Genomic DNA, 19806 nt, shown 5'->3' with positions numbered 1-19806 from the left:
AAATTCTTTTGAAACATGAAAGATACTGGGGCTCCTGGGTGGCTCAGTCGGTTAAGCATCCGACTTCGGCTCAGGTCATGATCTCACAGTCCGTGAGTTCAAGCCCCGCGTCAGGCTCTGTGCTGACAGCTCAGAGCCTGGAGCCTGCTTCAGATTCTGGGTCTCCCCTCTCTCTCTGCCCCTCCCCTGCTCATGCTCTGTCTCTCTGTCAAAAATGAACATTAAAATTTTTTTTTTTAAATTGTATATATTTAAGGTATGCAGTGTGATGACCTGATACACACATACACAGTGAAATGATACTACAGTCAAACTAATTATCATCTCCTCACATAGTTACCTTCTTTTTGGTGATGAGAGCACCTGAAATCTACTCTCTTAGCAAATTTCGGTATTCGGTCCAGTGTTATTTACCTATATGCATCATGCTGTACGTTAGCTCTCTAGACCTACTCATCCTACATTACTATAACTTCAACTTCTGTAAAGAGCCACAGGGCAAGTATTTCAGGCTTTGCAGGCCACGGGGACCCTGTCACAACTACTCACCTGTGCCAAAGACTAGGAACGGGCCTGGTCGGATGCCAATAAAACTTCATTTACAAAAATGAGCAGTGGGCTTGTTTGCCAAACAGTAGTTTGCCAACCTCTGCTTTAGACCTCAATATACTGACCAGAAGGTAGGTAATTTCCTTAACAAATACGATCTTTGCTGTGATTTGGAGGTTGTAATAGAGATCTCATCATAACATAGTATATATATTTTGTCTTCCTAAAGCTGTATGTATTGTGTGATGGCATTACTGCCCCACCCCCGCCCCAGCCACTCATACACACATTCACACACACTGTGCTCATGGTGACCTGAGGACTCAGTGAAGATTGTCCCCTCCCCTCCCCTCCCCTCCCCTCCCTTCCTTCCTTCCTTCCCTCCTTCTTTCCTTCCTATCTACCTACCTATCATCTATCAACCATCTCCTTTAGTTTCTTAGCTTTTATTTATTTAAAAATATTTTTTAGTGTTTATTTTTGAGAGAGAGAGACAGAGAGGGGAGAGAGAACAAATGGGGGAGGGGCAGAGAGAGGGAGACACAGAATCCAAAGCAGACTCCAGGCTCTGAGCTGTCAGCACAGAGTCTGACGTGGGGCTCAAACCCGTGAACTGTGAGATCATGACCTGAGCTGAAGTCGGATGCTTAACCGACAGAGCCACCCAGGTGCCCCTATTTTTTTTTTTTAAAAGATTTTATTTTTAGGTAATCTCTACACCCACGGTGGGGTCAAACCTACAACTCCAAGATCAAGAGTTGCATGCTCTACCTACTGAGCCAGCCAGGCACCCCAATTCCTGAGTTATTTTAAATGGTCTTTTTGAACATGAAAAAGGGCAGGTACCCCACTGGCAGTAGAAGACAGGTCACCCAGAAAGGAAAGGAATCCTTTTCTTCATTCCCCTGCAGTGATCCCAGCTTTCTGGAAAAAAATCCCCTATCAGTGCTCCAAATAGACCTTCCTGGCGCCCCGGGACTCATCATGTCTGAGCAGGGCTGGCACAGGTCACAGCACATGTCAAGTCCCAGGGGGTGGGCTGAAATCCTAAGAGGCTCTGGGTCCCAAGAGCCGAGAGGACTCAAGGACCGGGGGTGGGAAAACAGACTCGCCTTCTAAACTTCACAGCACTGCTCCTGCCCTACCTCCTCCCCTTGAACTTGGGTCCCCAGGCCCCAAAGAGGGTGTGTAGGTGGCCCGTGAATCTCCTTTCCCACCTTCTCACTGAGGAGGAGGAAGATGCTAACGAAAACAAATGGGGAGCCCTGGCCAGGGCACCTGGGGCTCAAGTTCTATAGAAACCAAGCCATTCCTTCACCTTCCAACACATTTCCCTCGTCCCTGACAAACTCTCTCCTCGGAGACGTGGACGGCTCTGACATCCGTCCTACAACCGTCCCCTCCGGTCCACCAGCAAACATCGTCTGACGCATGCCTCCTGGGAAGAGCCAGCACGCACCGCATGCTTAGGCTGCGCAAGCATCGTCCAGGCAGATCTTCGCATGAGCCGTACTGGGGGGGAACTGTCACCCTATTTCAGACAGGACAGCTGGCGGTGCCCGTAGGCCACACACCCGGCCGATCACATGCCCCTCATTCTCTCTGCCTGAGGATTTCTTGGTGCTACTGAAGCTTTCTGAGCCCACACGGGACCGTCCTAAAGTGCCAAATGTTTAAGGTCTCCAGTGACAACCCTCGGGCCCTGAGGGATGAGGGTCAGCAGTTAAATATTCCAGTTTCCCTATCGCGATCGTTCTCAAGTGTGTTCTGTGGGGTCCCCAGCATGACTGAGCCCCAGCTGCCCGCAGTGCCGGTCGATGCAGCCTTCATCAGCTTTTCTCCTCTTACTCTTCCACTTAGGCTTCCGGGGCGGTCACCACCCCAGCGCCCAAGCTGCATCCAAGCCTTTGCTTCGAGGTCTGCCTTTGAGGTGATCTCAACTAAGACAACGAGGGGACCGAAGCCCAGAGAAGTCGTGAGGCTTGGAGGACACGTGGCTAGGGAGCGGTGGGCCCACGATTTGAACCGTGGCTTCTATGGCTCCAAAGCCCAGGGGCCCGAACACGGTTATCACCTCATCTCTAGTGCCGAACGCCTGCTGTGTACCCACCTTCCCTCACTCCGTTTCTCTCATGCTTTTACCCTCTTCTGGACAACCATGGGAAGAAAGCCATTTCACTTCATTTCTCCAATGCATTTTTAAAATGTTTATTTATTTATTTTGAGAAAGAGACGTAGACAGCGAGCAGGGGAGGGGCAGAGAGAGAGAGAGAGAGAGAAAGAGAGAGGGCACGGAGTCTGACACAGGGCTCACACCCATAAACCGTGAAATCCTGACCTGAGCCGAAACCAAGAGTCAGACATTTAACCAACTGAGCCACCCAGGCGCCCCAAGGAAGTCATTTAATAGAGAAGGAAAGTGCTCTTTTTTCCTCCTAAGAAACTTAACCTAGCCCTCCTGCCTTTTGTCCTTGACCTCCAGGCGATACCGGTGCTCTGAATTGCTGGGATGGTTTGTTACACAGCAGTAGTAACCAAAACACCCTCGCACGCTTTATGCCCCGTGTTCATGAAGAAAAGAGAACTCAAATGCATGGCACAAATAAATAATCTTTAATTTCAATAAATAGCTCCCCATTATGCCAGACAATAGGCTGTGGGAAAGATACAGAAGCATCCAACGGGGAGAGATCTAGCCTAACTACACTAATTCCTTAGCATGAGAAAAATGACTTTGGTTCACACACAAACACAGAGAGATCCTCGGAGTATGACAAGGAAGAAGTCATCTTGGATAGGGGGTGTGGTGGCCATTTTAATCTGCGTAACTGTCCTTTGCAGGTCTTCTGTGTGTCACTGTTACCAGGATTCGGTCAAAGAAGGTTACTTTTGCTCTATCATATTCTATTTACTTGACATACGCACATGCTGTTACTGAAGGTGGGGTCTTGACAGACGGGAGGACACTGGGTGAAATTTCACAGGGAGAGGCAGAGAGAAGGGAGAGCTCAGGACGGAGGTGCTCACCAAGAGGACACACGGGGACACACACACACGTTCACCTGTGAGGGCACCCACGTGAGAACATCCACACACGTACCCACAGGGGGTCCCCAGGAATAAGCTAACACAAGGACAAATTCAGTGAAGCCAGGGAAGTTTCTTACACTGGAATATTTTTTGTTGCCATTTGTTTTCTCCAAATAGTCTAATCTATCACGTCCACTAAAGAGAAGGCAAAGTACTTACACTTTGGGGGAAAGGTATCAGGTTGGAAGAACCCCAGGGATCAGCGGCCTGCTCAGAAGTCACCCAGTCAGCGGGTGTGCATTTTGGACATGGGGGTCGGGCCTCCCACACAGTGGCCACGCTCTTGCAGAATTTCGTCTCAAAGGAGGCTGGCGCCCTTGAGGAGGCCCTTTCTCTGGCCTGAGGGTGGAAAGTGCATTTTGAGGCAGGGGTATCAACAGGAACAAACACTGCCAATGAGTCTCACGGCAGAGCCCAGTCAGCTTGTGACATATAGATGGGGTTTCCAGAAAGTTCTCAGGCCTTGCTCATTGAGGGCAGCCATTTTGTGTTCAGTAGTCAGCTTCCTCTCTGTTCTGAGAGGATTTAGGGTGTGTGTGTGTGTGTGTGTGTGTGTGTGTGTGTGTGTGTGTGTGTTGTGAGTGTGTAAGTGTGGATGTAACAGGCATGTGACACATTTTTTTCCGTCTTAAATTTTCTTCCCTTTTTTTTTTTTTTTTTTTTTTAAACAAACGAAAGCTGCTTTTCCTGCAGCCCTCAGGTCACCTCCAGCGAGGCAGGGGACACACGGTCACACTCAGCCCGGGACCTCAGGCTGTGCCACTGCTCCACGGCAGTGCGGTGAGTGTTGAGCATCCGTCGCCAGTGGTTGGACTCGGAGGGGCCTGAAGAATACTGGCCGATGACAATTCTTCCGATGAAGTCGTTGCTGCTCTTCATGTTGTGGCCGAACACTGGGGAGCCAGAGGGGCGGGGGTGGCAGGGCGGAGGTCGCGAGGAAGGAGGAGAACGGAACAGGGGGGCAAGAACAAGACAGAGGTTGTTAGTCTACACTCAAGCCCTCCGCTGCAGACACGGGCTCCTGCTTTCGGGCACCATCTGTTTCTCTTATCGGTGAGAACTCCCCCCGTCCCTCATCCCCTCCTCTCGTGGTCCCTTCACTCCCGTAGCACCAGGTGGCCCTCACCACACCAGGTGTGTTGCCGCCGCTCAGACTTTGTCGTGGCTCCACCAGACAGCTGCATACCCTCCAACATGCAGCTTCAAACTTACGGCCGTCGCCCCACCCCACCGTCTGCGGAGCACTACAGCTGGGGACTTCTAGCGGGACAGTCAGCCGTCACTGGAGGCTGGCCGCGGACTTAACCCGGGGCTTCTCATTCGTGGCATTGCTGACATTTGGGTCGGGTAATTCTTTGTCATGGGGGCTGTCCTGTGCCCTGCAGGATGGTTAGCAGCGCCTCCAGCCTCTACACACTACATGCCAGGAGCTGTCACAACCCAACGTGTCTCCAGGTGGGGCCAATGTCCCCTGGGGGGCCAGTTCATGCTGGATGAACCACTGCGGGCCACTTGGCCAGACATCCTGGGCGATCATTTGGCAGCTCTAGGACCCTGGGACAAATGCAGACTGAGACTCAGTTTCCTCCTAGGTGATACAGGAACCTTTTTTTTGGGGGGGGGGGGAAGAATTTTTTAATGTTTATTTATTTCAAAAGAGAGAAAGGGAGTGAGCAGGAGGGAGGGGCAGAGAGAGGGAGAAAGAGAATTCCAAGCAGGCTCCATGCTCTTAGCACAGAGCCCGACCTGGGGCTCAAACTCACGAAGTGTGATATCTTGACCTGAGCCAAAATCACGAGTCGGACGCTTAACCACCTGGGCCGCCCAGGTACCCCACAACAGTAATCGTGATAGTACCTGACCTCACAAGTCACCGTGAGGTTTCAGTGAGATAATGTGTAGAATGCTCTCAGCACACAGTACCTAGATAAGCACTCGATGAATGTTATCCTGCTATTTTGATCCCAGATTTCTGTCTGTGGACCTTTAAAAAAAATTTTTTTTTAATGTTTATTTATTTTTGAGATAGAGAGAGACACAGCATGAGCGGGAGAGGGGCAGAGAGAGGGGGAATCCGAAGCAGGCTCCAGGCTCTGAGCTGTCAGCACAGAGCCAGATGTAGGGCTTGAACTCATCAACCACGAGACCACTACCTGAGTCAAAGTCGCACGCTCAACTGACTGAGCCACCCAGGCGCCCCTGTCTGTGGACCTTTTATAAAAGAGATTTTATGTTTCCTCTGTTCCAGGCCATGAAGGCAAGTTTCCTGAGAGAAACGGCCATGGCAATGTCTTCTACCCCTTGTTGTAATGTGTGTCTCTTTGGAAGGCTTCCCTGTTAATTCTAATGCAAGCTTAATTTGTGTCTTTCAAGCCTAATGAGATAGTTAGCTTGATTTATCTTCTCGGCCAAGTTCTGCCTAATTCTTTATCTGCGTGTGGGTAGTCCGGGCATGCCATCTCGCTAACGGGAAAGCAGGCTGTGTCTGTGTTATAAATGAAGGACTGCAGAATGGGAAATATCACAGATTCACCCAGCATGAGCCGAGCAAAAGCGGGCTGGATCCCAGGAGGGATGCCGATTATCAAATAAACCAGCTAAAATATGCAGCCAAAAACAGAACTTGAATGCTAATGAGCCTCTGTTCTCCCCTGTGAGGTTCATACCAAGAATTCTAAATGATGAAAATTGGGGAGGGGGGAAATGGGAAGAAAAAAAGAAAAGTGGAAAAACAAAACCCCAAAACCCCATCCATTGTCTAAATACCAAAAAGGCCCAGGATGAACGAGGCTAGCCTGTACCAGTCAGGTCTAGCACCACTCAAGTGTCCAGCACCTGTCAGTAACGTGGACGAAAATTGGACCACGTATATTTTTTGTAACTTGGTAAAGTGTTCAGTATGCGTGGGTAATCTCGTTTACGTGAAGATCCCTTACAGAAGGGAGAAATCAGGCCTGGAATCTTTGCTTAATAAGACATTACTAAGGAGCTCTCTGATGCATTGATGTTTTTTTTGAAAAGGTAACACTCAGGATTGTTTTGAACCATGCTTCGTGGGCAGTGTAAGGTTTGATATCACCAAACAAAAACAAGTTACCAGAGTGCCCTTCTCTGTGGGCCTTGGTAAAGCAAGATAACTACCATGAGGCCACTCCAGGCATTCCTTGGGGGCAGAATGTTCTACCTTCCTCTGCCTCTCCAAAGCTCAAGAAGGAAAATACAGATACACCCTAGTAAATGGAATGTAGATTTTCCTTGGGAAAGGAAAAGGGGTTTTAATAAAGAAAGGAAATCTCAAACACTCCCATGCACTGTTGGTGAAAGAGGAAGTTGGTTCAACTTTTAGGAGAGGTTCACAGTATCTACTCAAAATAAAAATGTTGTAACTTGTGATCCAGCAATTCTATTTCTACGAATTTATCTCATAGATTTATCTGCACAGACAAAGATATACATACAAGGGTATATTCTGGATATTAGATATTGGATAATGTCTGGATATTAGAGCCTTTAAGCCAAATCTGGCCTAATAGCTGTTTTTGTAAATAAAATTTTTATTTATTTTTTTGAGAGAGCGAGCATGTGCCAGTGCATGCAAGCAGGGGAGGGGCAGAGGGAGAGAGAGAATCTTAGGCAGGCTCCACACCCTGCAAGGAACCTGATGCAGGGCTTGATCTCATGACTGTGAGATCCTGACCTACATGAAATCAAGAGTCAGACACTAAACCGACTGAGTCAGCAGGTGCCCCTGTAAATAAAGTTTTATTGGAACCCAGTCAAATCCATTTGTTTACATAATGTTTGTGGCTGTCATTACACTACAGTAGCAGAGCTGAGGACCTGCAAAAACGATTGTGTGGCCCAGAAAGCTGAAAGTAGTTTGTCTCATGCCCTTTCTGGAAAAGTTTGCTGACTCTTGCTCTAGAGCATTATAAGAATGGAAAATGGAGGGGCATCTGGGCTCAGTCAGTTGAGCATCAGACTCTCGATTTCAGCCCAGGTTGGGATCCTAGGGTCGTGGGATCACGCCCCATGTTGGGCTCTGTGCTGAGCATGGAGCCTGCTTGGGATTCATTCATTCATTCACTCATTCATTCATTCATTCATTCTCTCTCCCTCCCACCCCCCATCCCCTGCTCCCACACTCTCTCTAAAATAAAATAAATAAATACATTTTAAAAAGAATGAAAAATGGAAATAATCAAAATGTCCATGAAGAAACGTAGCTGAGGTTGTGGTCCTCTGTTCACCCCCTCGGCCCACCCTAGAGGCCACCCAAAGCCTCTGTGGGTCATGTCCTACCTCAAGCACCTAGAGCCCTCTGCCTGGGCCATGCCAGTCTGTGCTAACTATGATTTCTGGCGTAATGCTTGGGCCACTCAATAGCAGGGGCTGGAGACTAGGGTCAGCCAGCCACTGGGATGCCTATGTGACTGATCCCCTAATCAGTATCCCAGACATCAAGGCTTGAGTGAAATTCTCTGGTTGACAACCCTCCAAGTGTGTTTCCACTTAACTGGGACAATTAAGTGCTGTCCTTACAACCCCACTGGGAGAGGGCGACTGTAAACTCTGGTCTGGTCTCTCCTGCACTCTGCCCTGTGTGCCTCTTTCCTTTGCTGATTTGAGTCTGTTTCCTTTTTCTGTAATAAACCATAACCGTGAGTATAATAGCTTTTCTAGGGCCACCTCGGTGGCTCAGTAGTCCGAGCATCCGACTTCAGCTCAGGTCATGATCTCATGAGTTTGAGCCCCACATCGGGCTCACTGCTGCCAGCACAGCCCGCTTCAGATCTTCTGTCTCCCTCCCTCTCTGCCCCTTCCCTGCTCACACTCTTTCTCTCTCAATAATAAATAAACATAAAAAAAAAATAATAATAGCTTTTCTAAGTTGGTGAATGCTTCCAGCCAATCACTTCATGGTCTTAGGGACCTTCCAAGCTGCAGTTATCCACTTACCAAATGTCCCGATTGGCTTGCCTCCCTTTTCTGCCTCACTTCCTCACTTTCCTGTCAATACTTCCTGGGATCGCCTCCTTAATAGTTTACCTGAACCCAAGTCATTGTCTTCAGATCAGCTTTGGGAGGCATCTAGAGTAGGATTGGAGGAGACTAATTAAATCATTCCTGATGTAATAATGCCATGGAAACCAGTGTCACTGTTAAAAATGAGATAGACCTATATATATATGAAATGGAGAAATCTCCAAGGCATATTGCTAGGAGACAAAAGAAGATGCAAAATAGTATACATAAACACACTCTCTTTTTTTGTTAAAAAAGTGTTAATATATAGAATAGAAAACAGTCTGGAGGAATTTCACCAAACTGTTGAGAGTGGCTCTCTCTAGAGAGGGAAAACAGGGAACTTTTTGCCTTCTGTATTATATAAGTATGTACAGTTTGCACTTCTTCCAAGTACATATTGCTCTGGAAAGAAAACAAGAGAAAAACAAGTTGCCATTAGAGAATCCACATCTAAATCGCCAGAAGGGGAAGAAGACTAAAAGGAAGTCTAATATCCTACGCTCCTTATCCCACTTTGCAAAGTAACTTGGCTCCGTGAATCATTTGGCCCTTGAAAGGCATGCGCTCCTCAGTGATTCAGCCTTTCTGACGGGGAAACAGTAGCTGCCGTGACCATCTGAGTTAACTGGCAGGCTTCAGCACTCGCACACCGTTGGGTAAAGTTATGGCAATCTTAACAGTCTCTTAGAAATTGAACATTTAAAATGCAAATGACAGTAAGCCAGAGTGGAATAAAACTAATGACTTCGATTATAAAAAAGTGGCCTGGGAGAGTATCAAGATTTGCCACCACTGTGAATTCTAGGGAGCGTGTTATTGGAGAAACAGGGACTTAAGACCAGATACACGTAGAATCCAGAAAGGGGCCCAGAGACAGTGGGCTGGATACCCCAACCCCTCCATTTTACAGATAAGGAAACCAAGTCACTGAGCTCGTTGTGACAAAACTTGAATATTTGCAGCAAATACCCTGTGAAGGGAGCCAGTTCTTCATAACTACATCCCTACTTTCTTCCTCTTTAGGAATAATCACAATTGGCATTGTTGTTGTAAGGCATCCCCAAATATTCCTACTGGTTGTTCTGGGGACTCATTCTACTACAGTCACTAGTATTAGTGGACGACGTACCCTAGTCATCTGAAAGCAACTTTCCAATGACCTGCACGGTGGTAGCACAAAGGCATCACAATAGTCAGAACAGATTCCAAGCCCGTGCGTCAAACCCACAGAGAGGGCTCCTCACATATTCTCTAAGAATCTACTTCCTCTTCATGGATTTAGACATACTCCGAATAAGCTTGGTCATCTGATTTCCCCATGTGCAGTAATTTAAATTAATTTAGTGGATTGTGACTAGCAGACAGATATAAGAACTTTAAAAAGTACAGCAGAGGGGCACCTGGGTGGCTCAGTCGGTTAAGCGACCGCCCCTAGACACGGGCTCAGGTTGTGATCTCGCAGTCGTGAGATTGAGCCCGGCGTTGGGCTCTGCACTGAGCGTGGAACTTGCTTGGGATTCTCTCTCTGTGCTCTCTGCCCCTCCCCCACTCGCTCACACACACTCTCTCTCAAAATAAACAAATAAACATTAAAAAAAAAAAACTACAGGAGGGGCACCTGGGTGGCTCAGCCTTGGTTAAGAGCCTGGGTGGCTCTTGGTTTTGGATCAGGTCATGGTCTCACGGTTTTGTGAGTTCGAGCTCCGTGCTGGGCTCTGCTTGGGATTCTTTTTCTCTCTCTCTCTGCCCCTTCCCCATTCGCACTGTGTCTCTCAAATAAATACATAAACTTAAAAAAAAAGTTATAAAAAAAAAGGTACAGGAGAAGGGGGCCACTTGGTAAACGGGCAAACAACCCTATACTCCTTCATCCAGCCAAGGGATATTCACTTTGTAACCATTTATTTTTACAGCTATGACTCCGAATCAGTCAGAAAGTTCAGTTTTCCAGTTAGCGGGTCAAAGAAAGTATGAAAAGTTTTCTATTAAGCACAGTTAAAATTTTAAAGCCTTTTTTAAAGTCAAAGGGGAGAGGGTCCAGTCAGTGGAAGATTTACTCACACAAAACCCCTTTAGTGCCCTTTTCCCCCATGGTTATAGAGCAGAGCCGCCACCTTGCCCACCAACGTGCTGTCACCTGTCAGTCACACTGTGTTCTCTCCCTAGCCTTGACAAATCTCAAGCACCCTGATGCTTCTGTCTCTGGGGACGGTCCTCTGTGCAGACAGATGAGCCACCAAAGTCCAGTTCCATCCTCAGACAGGGCTTGGGTACACCTGGCATGTTCCACATCCTAGAATTTTAGGCTCAACTTATCTCTAAAGAATTATCAACAAATCTGTCTGCCTCTGTGGCACCACTCACCATGGCAATTCAGGCGAGGCAAAGAACTCTGGCAAAGCCAAAGCATGATGAGAGGCACCCACTGGGCTCAAGGACCAGGCTTCGAAGGAGCATGGAGAGTAACGCCCCTTTATTAAGCACCTACCATATGCATGGTCCAGGGCTAAGCACATCATGTGGATTAACTTGTGAAATCTCCTATCAACTCTCTAGAGTGAGGCTTCTCACCCTTAGCACTAGTGACATTCGGGACCAGATCATTCTGTGTTGTGGGGCTGTTCTGAGCATTGTGGGATGTTCAGAAGCACCTCTGAGCACCGGATGCCATTAGCAAGCAGTCCCTTCCCCAGTTGTGACAACCCAAAGTTATCTCCAGACACTGTCACACATCCCCCAGCAGCAGCATCCAACCCTTCTCCATTGAGAACCACGGCTCTGAGGCAGTTGCTATCACTGGCCCACTTTACAGCTGGGGAGACTGAGGGGCAGGGAGGTGCAGGGAGATCGCCCACTGCTCCAGTCAAAATCTGGGTGCCCTGAGTGAGTCAGGAGCAAGCTAAGGCTTTCACATGTTGATATTTGCTGTGAAAATGAAGCTGTTCTACCCCCCAAGAGCTAAACTCTTTGGGGTGTTAACTGAGTTTGCCAAGGCAGCCGGTCTGGAAGGGAAGCTGGATGACTTAGCGTGTGGGTGTCATAAACACTGCAAATTAAAAGGAAAAAAAAAATCTCAACAGCTCCCCATTTTGCATGTATGGTTCCCAAGGTGATACCCCATGTGCAGCCTCAAGGCTGACAGCACAGTGCAGGGGTGCTCTCAGGTCACGGTCAGAGCCCCACCTCGTCACAGACCCTGTAGTCCACCTGTTGGGTGCTGAGTTGAGCTGTTCCCCCACTTCTGAAAAAAAAAAATGCCTGAAGCCAGCAAAACCCATCCTGGGCTGTTTTCCAGTCCTCCCTAATTCCTCAGCACGGAGGGATCCCCAGACTTTGTCTAGATGTTCAAGAGTTACCTCACCCCTCAGAGAAGCCCCAAAGCAGTCACCCTGGCCCTGTTTCCTCCTGTCTCTCCTCCCCACTGGCCAGCTCAGACGCACCCCAACAAAGATGGTACCCATTCTCTTGTCAACCTTTGCAAAACTTCCTCAAACTATAGCACTCCCTTTTGTTTCTTTTTCTCTCTGAATGTTTCAGATGTTTCTTCAAAACTAGGTAAATCATATCCCTTCCCTGGGCCTCAGTTTTCCCATTTTTACAACGAGTATGTCTATTTAGGTTTTAAGGCCCTTTTCAACTGTAACATCCCTTTGGTTCTAAGAAGTTTCATCCATGACTTAAGGGTGAGGTTTCATTTTGTGATTCATAGCAGCTATTCAAACAGCGCGTTCTTCTCCATGTTTTTCCTTCCGACAGTCACAAGGACAATTTAGATAACAATGTTATTGTAATTAAAAATCAGCAATACCAAATCCTGAGTCCTATAGCTAGGCAATGAGAAAAGTAGTTTATATACATTTTTTGACTCAATCCCCACCACAATCCTATCAGAGAAGGTACTGTTTATATCCCCATTTTGCAGACAGAGAATTAGAGGCTCAGAGGGGTTAGGAGGTTGAGCGCCCAAGGTCACAGAGCCTGCCTGTGGCAAAAAGGACGGACATTCAGAGCTCAACATCACTTCTTCTCTTAGAAGGAAAAGTCTCACCCATTCCCCCTTCCACGGACCCTGATATATGACAACAAGATTGGGAGTAGAAATATTTTGCATGTGAATGTGTTTGTAGGGGAGTTAGGCCCTCCAGCTGGTGTGTGAGGCGCCATGTTGGAGACCTTCCCATCATCTCTCTGGGCTTCAGCAGGTCTGCCTCCAGCATCTGAATGGTACTTCTTTAGGTAGGCAGCAGACAAGGAAGTTGTCTTATGTCTACCGACTATCGATATGAAAAACAGTGCATATGGTGTGTCAGCCCCTGTTCTATGGATTCGTGATGACACTAATGATTTCATCCCCGCAACTCTATTTACAAGGTGAGTACTATTATTGTCTCCTTGGGCCCACACACTACCGTCATGGTCTGCTTTCCTGAGGATGCGCTAGAGAGAGCCCCGAGCGTGCGGTGGGCATGTTACCTTGACTCCTTGGACTTGCCTTCAGACCTCTCACCCCACTGAAAGCGCGAGGCCCAGGGACACCTGGCTGGCTCAGTCGGTTGAGCATCCGACGTCGGCTCAGAGTCTTGCAGTTCGTGAGTTTGAGCCCCGTGTGGGGCTCTGTGCTGACAGCTTGGAGCCTGGAGTTGGCTTTGGATTCTGTGTCTCCCCCTACTTCCTCCGCCCCTCCCCCACTCATGCTCTGTTTTTTTCTCTCTCAAAAAGAAATAAACATTTGGGGCGCCTGGGTGGCGCAGTCGGTTAAGCGTCCGACTTCAGCCAGGTCACGATCTCGCGGTCAGTGAGTTCGAGCCCCGCGTCGGGCTCTGGGCTGATGGCTCAGAGCCTGGAGCCTGTTTCCGATTCTGTGTCTCCCTCTCTCTCTGCCCCTCCCCCGTTCATGCTCTGTCTCTCTCTGTCCGAAAAATAAATAAACGCTGAAAAAAAAAAAGAAATAAACATTAAAAAAAATTAAAAAAAAAAAAAAAAAAGAAAGAAAGCACAAGGCCCAGGGTGGAAGTCCCTTTTGGCCAGGTCTACAGGATATATACGAGCTTAACGAGTTGTTCAATTCCTTTCATGCAGTGGTTCTCAGCTGGGCCTGTTCTGTTCCCCAAATTTGGCAAAGTTAGGAGACATCTGGACTGTCACAACCAGAGGGGGAATACAGTTCAACACCCTACTGTACTCAGGACAGCCTCACAACAAAGGATCATCTGGCCCCAAACGCCTGCAAGCACTGAGAATGAGCAACCCTGCCTTAAGGGAAAAGCAAGTGGCCTGGGGTTTCCCTTCATTAATCCACAAACCTGGGAGTGGAGGAAGAGGCTCTGAGAACTGTCACTGTGGCCTTGGAATTAGGTCTTTTCCACCTTCCTCAAGACATAGGACTCAAGATTGAGATTCCCTTTGAAATTCCTTTGGACCACGGCTGGTCCACTTTTTCACTCCTCTGTGCGGAAACTGAGCCATGTGGAGCCTGCGTTTATAAAGATGGCATATGGGTGGAAGAATCACTTTCAGTTCTGGGTGTGAATCACACCGTCTAGGAGGAAGCATTTAAAGGTGTGACTATAATATAATGTGCTTGTTTTTACACGAACAACCACAATGTATGTATCTGAAAGAGGATCATCTTTGTACACTTGTTTCTGAGCTGCTGGCATCCCTCTGGGGGAAATGTTCGCTACAAACTGGCTTCAGAGCTATTTGCAAAACACCTGCTGAACCTCCAAGGGGGTAATTAATCGAATCTTCCCCTCCCAGTCTTCAGAAATAATTGAGAAACAATTGAGAAAATAAAGGAGAAATATCACAGACATGTGAGTCACTTGGAAGGCTTTGAAAAAGCCTAGTGCCCAGAAACTCAGTCCAAGAGATTCTGTTGATTGGTTTGGGGTCAGGGGCTAGATTCCAGGGTTTTTCAAATGCTCCCCTGGCGATTCTCATGGGGCCGGGTTAGATACACTGTGTTAGATGCAGAACAAAACAGTGGTTGGATTGGTAGTTCAGCTGGACTGTGGGAGGGGGCCTGGCCCTATCAGTTGTTCTGGAATTAAACTTCTCTGACCAAAACCAGTGGAGGCCTTGTCCCTGCAGGGCCAAGCCTGAACAGCAGGTGCCCTGAAGGAGCTACAGAGAATCCCACCCCTCCCCGCCCATTGTAGGCAGGTAGGTCCCAGCGAGAGGAGGGCTGGGACCCACCTTAATCCCATCCAGCAGAAGGCTGTGGACCTCCAGAGGAAAACTGTTCCCAGTCAGGTAAGTCAACTCTTCCCTGGGAGGAGTGGATAGAAAATAACAGAGAATAAATCAAATAATAAGATGAATGAAAGAGAGCCCAGAGGTGTTACATCAGGGGAAGGGTAGGCAGACGTTTTCCATAAAAAAAAGACAGACAGACAGACAGACAGTAAATATTTTAGGCTTCAAGGGCCAACTGTAGTCTCTGTTGCAACTACCCCGCCATTGCAGCAGAAAGCAGCCACAGGGGCGCCTGGGTGGCTCAGCTGGTTACGTGTCCAACTCTTGATTTTGGCTCAGGTCACGGTCTCATAGTTCATGAGATCGAGCCCCACGTTGGACCCTGGGCTGCCAGCACAGAGCCTGCTTAGGATTCTCTCTCTTCCTCTCTCTGCCCCTCCCGTACTCTCTTTCCCTCTCTCTCTCTCTCTCAGTAAACAAACATTAAAAGAAAGGAGTCACAGACAATATGTAAATGAATGCACATAAAGTGACATAATAAAACATACATATTTGGTTTCTGCCGCCACTTCCTGACACAGAGCTCCTAAAACCCTTGTAATTTCCAAGTGAAACGGATGATAGGAGCATCTTTTATTATAATATTTGGTCTTAGTCCCTGGTTCACGACACAAGAGCTTCTAAGACCCATGGAATCTTCAACTGGTGAGTGTCTTCTTGTATACTAATGATATGGGTGAGGTCTCCAGATGGTTTCAGGATGGGATCTAGCTGCCAGAAAGCCCAAGGCATGATTAGAAGGTTGGACCTTTCAGCCCATCCCAACTGCCCAACCTCTGGAGAGAGGAAAGGGGCAGGAGACTCACTTAATCACCAATGGCCAGTGATTTCTTCATAAGTCACGCCTGTGTAACGATTTTCTGTATGTCAAGCTTCAGCAAAAAGTCAACTTTAAACAACAAATGAATGGGAACTAAAGTTTGCCACTGGTCTCGAAAGGCGTGGAAACAATATGAATTGAGAGATACACAGAGAGATGGTTAGACGTGTGACAAAGCAAACAGCAAAATAGTCATTGTAAAATCTAGGTGATGGGGATGCAGGTGTTGACTGAATAATTCTTCCAATATTTTCTTAAAGGGTCTCAATAAAATGTTGAGACAGTAAAAGACAAACACACAAACTCAACCGTTTTAGTTTCATAGCCGTTAACTTGCTTCTTTCTGCCCCAGAAATCTGTTTCCGGGTCTGTGCGGCTACTCCGTTCACAGGCTGGTCACAGGAGGGAAAAAGGCCACAGTCCCCGGAGAGAGGCCGAGGAGCTCCCGGTGGGTCCCGCCAGGTTATCCCAGTGACCACAACAACTAGACCACACATGGCCAGAAACACCATCCTGGGCCTGAACAGAAGGGTCCAGCACCCTGATGTGCTGTCTAATCACAACAGCAAATGAAAGATTCAAGTCTGCTTTTGACAGATGAGCACGCTGGATCCTGTTCAAGGCACACCCCTGCCTTAAATGCCTTTCTCCTTCCACAGGAAAAGCTCATGACAGATGTTCCATGCCACGAGACTCCCAAGAAATGCAAATTAAAATCACATCCACATATTTTATTTAAAAAAAAAAAAACACTGGGGCGCCTGGGTGGCTCAGTCGGTTAAGCGGCCGACTTCAGCTCAGGTCATGATCTCTCGGTCCGTGAGTTCGAGCCCCGCGTCGGGCTCTGTGCTGACAGCTCAGAGCCTGGGGCCTGCTTCAGATTCTGTGTCTCCCTCTCTCCGACCCTCCCCTGTTCATGCTCTGTCTCTCCCTGTCTCAAAAATAAATACAACGTTAAAAAAAAAAAATTAAAAAAAAAAAAAAACACTTATGGCGCTTCTGGGTGGCTTAGTCAGTTAAACGTCCGACTCTTAGTTTCGGCTCAGGTCACGATCTCCCGGTTCATGAGTTTGAGTCCCATGTCTGGCTCTGCACTGACAATAGACAGCCTGCTTGGGATTGTCTCTCTCTCCCTCTCTTTCTGCCCCTCCCTCGATTATGCTCTCTCTCTCTCTCTCAAAATAAATAAATAAACTTAAAAAATAGGGGCGCCTGGGTGGCGCAGTCGGTTGAGCGTCCGACTTCAGCCAGGTCACGATCTCGCGGTCCGGGAGTTCGAGCCCCGCGTCAGGCTCTGGTCTGATGGCTCGGAGCCTGGAGCCTGTTTCCGATTCTGTGTCTCCCTCTCTCTCTGCCCCTTCCCCGTTCATGCTCTGTCTCTCTCTGTCCCAAAAATAAATAAAAAACGTTGAAAAAAAAAAAAAAATAAAGAAGTCACTAAAACTAAAAAAATAAATAAGATAAAATTAAAAATTAAAAAAAAATTCTCTTCGGTTTTATTTACTAAAGTATTATTTTCACAGAATAAAATCCATCCATTTTAAGTACACAGTTGGATGTATACTGATTATTGTATACGAACACGTAACTACCACTATAATCAAGATACATAGTTCTCTCTCTCCAACAAAGTTCCTTCTTTTCCCTTTCCCTTCCATCCTTTTCCCTGACCCAAGTGGGCCAAGTTTTGCTTACGCCAGAATTTCATAAAAATGGAATCACATAGTATATAGTCATTTGCATTATACCGTAATGTTTTTGAGATTCATCCATGTGTATGTGTATTAGTATCTTTTTCTTTTTTATTGCTGGGTAGTAGTCTAATGTATGATGTATCATAATTGGTTTATCCATCCACAAGTTGATGGACATTTGGGTTGTTTCCAGGTTTTTGGCTGTTAACAAATAATGCTATTAGGAACATCTGTGTGCATGACTTTTTGTGGACGTATGTTTTCGTTTCTCTTCCACTCCTAGTGGAATGCTGGTCTGTATGGTAAATGTGTATTTAACTTTAGAAGGCCATGCATACTGTTTTCCAAAGTGGTTACAGCATCTTGCATTCCCACCGGAAATGCAGGAAAGTTCTAGTTGCCCCACATCCTCGCCAACCCTTGGTATTTTCAGCCCTTATTTTTAAATTAAAAAAAAAAATTATTTATTTTTGGGACAGTGTAAGTGGGGGATGGAAAGAGAGGAGGACAGAGGATCCAAAGCAGGCTCTGTGCTGACAGGCTGACAGCAGTGAGCCCGATGTGGGGCTCAAACCCACGAACTGTGAGATCATGACCTGAGCAGAAGACGGAGGGACACTCAACCAACTGAGCCACCCAGGCGCCCCAGTATTTTCGGCGTTAGCTGTGCTAGTGGATGCGCAGTGGATCTTACGGTGGTTTCACTTTGCACTTCTGATGACTAAGGAGGTAGAGCATCTTTTCTGGTGCTGCTTTCCTGTTCCTGTGTCTTCTTGTGAAGGGCGTCTGTTCAAACCTTGGCCCGCTTTTTACTGAATTGTGGACTGTTGTCTTGTTACTGAGCTACTAGGATTCTTTATGTATTCTGGATACAGGTTCTTTATTGGTTATGTTTTGCAAAAAATTCCTCTTTTTTTAAATTTATTTTTGAGAGAGAGAGGAGACAGAGCGAGTGGGGAAGGGGCAGAGAGAGAGGCAGACACAGAATCCGAAGCAGGCTCCAGGCTCAGAACTGTCAGCACAGAGCCCAATGCGGGGCTCGAACCCACAAACCGCGAGATCATGACCTGAGCTGAAGCCGGATGCTGTACGGACTGAGCCACCCAGGCGCCCCAAAAAATTCCTCGAGGTGTGCCTTGCTCTTTTGTTTTCTTAACTCTTTCAAAGAGCAAAAGTTTTAAACCTTGATTAAGTCCGTGTATCCCTTTTTCACACAGTTCATTTCAAAATAAAATAATTGCACACCCTGGGTTCTGGAAGCCAGCAACCAGTGTGGAATTGCTTTGCCGAGGGCAACTGAGAAATGAAAAATTAATCTGAGGCAGATCGGGGTGGGGGGGCGGGGAGGGTGGTGCTGATTGCCTGTGATTATTTTTCTGTACTTTTCCATATATTTGAATTATTATATAATATATATTAAAAATCAAAATGCTTTTTAAAGGTAAAAAAAAAATCACCTCGTAGCTGTTCAGCACTTCAGAATCTTCAAAACTTGTTTATTTCAGCCTTACAAGAATCCTTTTTTGGGCAGCCAGGAGTTGGGGCCTCCCTGGGCCACAAAGGTGCAAAAATATTTGCCAAAACCATCTGTTTCGTTTGCAAGAAGACAGAAAAGAATAAAACTGTGCCACTTTTTTTTGGGGGGGGGGGGTTGCAAATTTTGACACTAGCTATCAAAACAGACAAACATCTATGCTTCGACCAAGCAATCCCATGGCTGGGTTTTAGTTCATGGTATATTTGGACACATCAGCAGAGACGCGTTGAGGATGCCAACCCCAATGATTCTTCTAACTGCAAAAAAAAACCTGGCATTAGTCCCAATGGTACCAACAGGGGACTAATTAAATAACTTCTTCAACTCCTGGACTTAATGAAATATCACGTGGTTGTTACAAATAATTAGGGGAATCTGTGCTCCGTGTCAGCCACGCTGGTCTGCCGGCTATCTCTCCCATGTAAAGGCTTCTACACTTGCTATCCTTTTTGGCTGCAAGGCTCTTCCCACACTCACTCACATCCACGTGGCACATCTCCGATCTCCTCTCTGATTGCCTTCACATCCTGGCTCAAATGTCCCCTTCTCCATGAGGCCTTTCCTGGCCACCTTGGAAAAACTTGCAATCCTCACTCCAAAACTCACTATTCTCTTTCCTTCCTTCTGTTTCCTCCTTAGCACCGAACATCATCTCTACATGGCATCATACGGATTTGTTTTGTTTGCTACTTGTCTTCCCATGTTCAAGTAGCCATCTAATGAAACTGGGACTTTTTTTTAACGCATATTTATTTATTTTGAGAGAGAGAGAGAGAGCGAGCAGGGGAGGGGCACAGAGAGAGAGGGAGAGAGAGAGAATCACAAGCAGG

The 19806-nt window shown here is 47.1% G+C and overlaps 1 protein-coding gene across 1 annotated transcript in view; it reads right to left on the bottom strand.

Annotated features, from left to right (window-relative positions):
• Window positions 1-3139: 3139 nt before the first annotated feature.
• SYT17 (synaptotagmin 17) overlaps window positions 3140-19806 on the bottom strand; it is an 84069-nt gene continuing 67402 nt past the window's right edge. The window contains exon 8 of the mRNA XM_003998799.6: window positions 3140-4532. Within this exon, the coding sequence (XP_003998848.1) occupies window positions 4336-4532 (197 nt within the window). The 3' untranslated portion in view covers window positions 3140-4335. The remainder of the gene's footprint in view (window positions 4533-19806) is intronic.

The sequence above is a fragment of the Felis catus genome, chromosome E3 (genome assembly GCF_018350175.1).
Source record: "Felis catus isolate Fca126 chromosome E3, F.catus_Fca126_mat1.0, whole genome shotgun sequence".
In the NCBI taxonomy this organism is placed as follows: Eukaryota; Metazoa; Chordata; class Mammalia; order Carnivora; family Felidae; genus Felis; species Felis catus.
Note: the sequence above shows the minus strand (reverse complement) of the source record. Positions and strands in the feature narration are given on the sequence as shown.